Source organism: Eleutherodactylus coqui, chromosome 1, assembly GCF_035609145.1.
Source record: "Eleutherodactylus coqui strain aEleCoq1 chromosome 1, aEleCoq1.hap1, whole genome shotgun sequence".
In the NCBI taxonomy this organism is placed as follows: domain Eukaryota; kingdom Metazoa; phylum Chordata; class Amphibia; order Anura; family Eleutherodactylidae; genus Eleutherodactylus; species Eleutherodactylus coqui.
This window is the reverse complement of record NC_089837.1, coordinates 222,361,014-222,365,182: the sequence shown is the minus strand read 5'-3', so window position 1 is coordinate 222,365,182 and position 4,169 is coordinate 222,361,014. Positions and strand designations below refer to the sequence as shown.

The 4,169-nt window shown below is 34.0% G+C and overlaps 1 protein-coding gene across 1 annotated transcript; it reads right to left on the bottom strand.

Moving 5' to 3' along the window:
- Positions 1–1,424: 1,424 nt before the first annotated feature.
- TCF21 (transcription factor 21) lies at positions 1,425–3,467 on the bottom strand. Its single transcript, XM_066590940.1, has 2 exons — positions 3,018–3,467; positions 1,425–1,549 (listed from the first exon to the last, which is right to left on the bottom strand). Exons 1-2 carry the CDS (start codon positions 3,465–3,467, stop codon positions 1,460–1,462), a joined length of 540 nt encoding a protein of 179 aa, XP_066447037.1. The 3' UTR covers positions 1,425–1,459.
- Positions 3,468–4,169: the final 702 nt, after the last annotated feature.

Sequence of the window (4,169 nt, the reverse complement as noted above, 5' to 3'; positions counted from 1 at the left end):
ACTTATTACTACTAGTTTAATTACACTTATTATCAGAAGCAATATTAATAGTACATTTGGACTCGTAATAATAGTACTAGATTAACCTAATTATTAGTATGTTTACCCTGTTTCCCCCGAAAATAAGACAGTGTCTTATATTAATATTTGGTAGTTAAATTTACTACTATTGTGGTCATGCACATTACTAGCAGAAGTTGGATCAGCAATTTAATAAGCAATTCCATATTTAATTGCACAGCAGCTGCTTAATAAATAGTAAATAAATGCTTATTATTATTTGTAATAGTAGTACGGCTGCATTCACACCTGGCATTTTTTGTTGCCGTTTTGAGCCACAGCAAAACATGTAAAAAATATGTTTTTCAAAAAGCGCATGCATTGTTTAAAACCGCATGCGTCATTTAGAAACTGCGTGCGTTTTTTACAAGTGCATGATTTTATTTTAACGAATGCATGTGGTTTTTTGAAAAATGCTTGCAGGTCTTTTATGCTTTTGTTTTTGCTGCAGTTCAAAAATGCCAAGTGTGAACAAAGTCTAGTTGTAGTTAAAGTAGTAGTAATGATATTTTATTACTATTATTTTTCTTAGTAGTTCTATGATTACTATGATTATTTCTATTATTCGTACTAGTAATTGTAGCACTATCATGATCACCCTTCATGAAAATTGTTAACAATCTGCAGATTCCCCCTGTATATTATCCCTACTGTCTACCAGATAAGTAGTCATAGCGTTCTCACTTTTGGTATCGGTTTTGTCGTTTTGTTACTTCATGTGTTAAAAATTATTCAGCTTTTTCATTAACTACCGTATCTATCTACCATTTCTATCTGTATATCTATCTATCTATCTATCTATCTATCTATCTATCTATCTATCTATCTATCTATCTATCTATCTATCTCATATCTATCTATCTACCTCCTATCTATTTCCTATCTATCTATCTATCTATCTATCTATCTATCTATCTATCTATCTATCTATCTATCTATCTATCTATCTATCTATCTCATATCTATTTCATTATCTATCTATCTATTTATCTATCTTTACTCAAATTAATACAATGCGCATTCCTTATATAAAGAAGAATTTATTAGTAGAAATATCTAATCTTTTTGAAGAACCAAAAATATATATATATATAAATTTGTAATATAAATCTATATATCTGAAATTGAAGTAATCCTCAGACAGGACTTCCAAAGCCCATTCTAAAGGTTCCCCATATATAAACATATTGTACAAAATTATACACAATGTTCTGAGAGCTCTTGGACCAGCAAGGCTCAAGGCAACATGAAATGTTCAAGGCCATCAAGATAAATATAAGCAGGATCTTTTCTTAAGAAAGGATTATGTACATTTGGTCTCCTCAAATTCTTGATTGCTTAAAATGAGATGTCCCTTTCTATAGCGAGTCCATCCATCCACAGGGCCCCTCAAGCAGGGTCATGATGCTGTGGTGCCACACAGGCGGCTTGTACCCACCACCTCCTTAAGGTCACTTTCAGGCTTTCCAGCCACCATAAAGGGCCAAGTCTGTCAGAAAAAGAGAATACCCAAAATCAATACAATTTACTAAGGTTTTTCAGATTAATTCCACAGTGAACTATGCAGAAAAATATCTCCTAAGTGCCCCATAAACTGTAGTGGGGTGAAAACAAGACACACTCACATAATTAGCTTTTTGTTTAATGAAGAATCCTGATCTTACAAATTCTCCTTTTGTTTCCACCAAAATATAATGCCCACAATCAAAGCATTTAACTGCACAATCTATTGTCTTACCATTTTGTGGTTTTCTGCTTTTTCCTAAACTCTATGCTTTTTTCTTGCCTGAGATTTAGGAAAATACAACAAAAATACTAGTAGTAGTAACACTAAATAAGAAAGTATTACTACTACCACTAACAATAATGTTGAATTACTTTATATTAACACTAATTGCTAATGCTGACGATAGACATATTATTACTAATACTACTACTACTAATATAACTAATTTACTACTGTAGTTAATATGTATTAACATTACTTATGATGGAGCTAGAAATACTACTACTATGTAAGTACTACTACTAATGTACTCCTGTAATTACTATATATTAACACTGAGTACTAATGATGAAAATAGAAATAGTACAACTACTACTAATAATAATTGTAAGACTACAGTATTACAACTACTAATGAACTACTGTAGTTATTATATATTAACATCAATCGCTAATTGTGAAGATAGTATGAATACTCATCTTATTAACAATAATATTATTTTCGTTGTAGTAATTATGATTTGGCCTCTTTCTGCTGTTATTTCCTTTATTTCATTATCTCATTTTTTATTTTCCAGAATAAGCTTTCACTTGGATTTCTATATTATAAAAGTTATTTACTTTCGGTATTTTTCTTAAAAAGAAAAAAAAGATCTGGGTTCATGAAGCGCTGATAGAAACATTCCTGCCTTCAAAAACTATATATCCCCACAGCTCCATTATTTACATCTAAGGAAGATAAGGCTAAAATATGGTCAGAGTAAAGTTTCTTCCAGCAGTAGGTGGTAACATCACATCTCTGTGAGGCTCAACTAATCCAGTGTAATATATTATAGCACTTGGAAAAATATAATCAGAACCATCCAGAATACATTTCCTTTCACAAAGTATTGTTCTCTTCAGATAGACAGACAAAAGAGACAGACAGACATATAGGAAATAAATTATATTGTGGGATGAATAGATAGATAGATATTAGATAGATAGATAGATAGATAGATAGATAGATAGATAGATAGATAGATATGACATAGATAGATAAATAGATATGAGATAGATAGATATGACATAGATAGATAGGTAGATAGATATGAGATAGATAGATGATAGATATGACATAGATATATAGATGGATATGAGATTAATAGATAAATAGATAGATATATATGAGATGGATAGATGATAGATAGATAGATAGATAGAAGATAGGTAGATAGAACAACTGTACTTACTAAATTAACAGGATGGATATATCCATTCTCATACTTGTCATTGGCTAAGATTTGTCTCAGATGAGCTATGTAACTTGATGCCAGCCTCAGGGTATCTAGTTTGGAAAGTTTAGTGTCTGGTGGCACCCAGGGTAAAGTAGTTTTGAGTCTGGAAAAAGCTTTACTGAGTACCCTCATCCTGGCTCTTTCCCTGGCATTGGCGGCATTCCTCTGGACCTGCTTCCCCTCATGATTAACCCCAGTCAGAGGACTTTTCTTGCGTGGCGTTTTCCTTCTTTTCCCCGTAGTTCCTCTGCCTTTCTTGGGAGAACCATTATCACAAGCTGAGCTTTCCTCATTGCTGTCATTTGAGATTCCAAAGTCCTTGCTAGAATCCAGTTTCATGGCATCACAGCCCAACATTTCCACCTCCTGGAAGTCCTCCACATCACTCAGAGAGCCTGTAGACATTGCTGTCCCTTCTTCCACCTATGGTCCAGGTGTGAACGGATGCAGGATAATAAGAGGATGGGTTTGATTAGCAGCCTGCAGGGGACACGCCTGTTCCAGTGTTTGTCTTAGGAGAGCAGTGGAATTTCTTGTGGACAGTAGTCATTTATTTATGGGAGGGAGGGCGGGGAGAGGCCGGGCTTAATGATACCAGGGAGGAGGAGGACATGGTCTTCTCTTCTTCTCCTGCCAGCCCACGTATCACTCCACTGCTCATCACTATCATTCAAGGCTCAGGGAATTTCAGCATTAATGGACTTATTATATACTACAATGTATATATTAAGATGACCTGATTTATAACCCTTATGCTAATGCGAATCATATACAAATAAACAGGTAGTTGTATTGAACTAGAGTAACTAAAGAAGCTTCTGGAGCATTACCTTCCATTAAATCTATTCATTGTTGGACAGAGTTATAAAAAAATGTTTATTACATTGTAGGGGAATATTGTATCAAATATTACCACTGTGATATCAATACAAGGTGCCCTCAGCTGTAGTGCACTAGAAAATAATCCTGGGTGTCTTCTAGATGACTGAGGGCAGAGGCCATGTGAGCTCATTACTCGGTGACTAATACTAGAATAACAAGCCAGCCTTTACCCCTAGCTCTTATATAAAAAGAAGGGAAAACACTGCTCAGTTATATATATATATA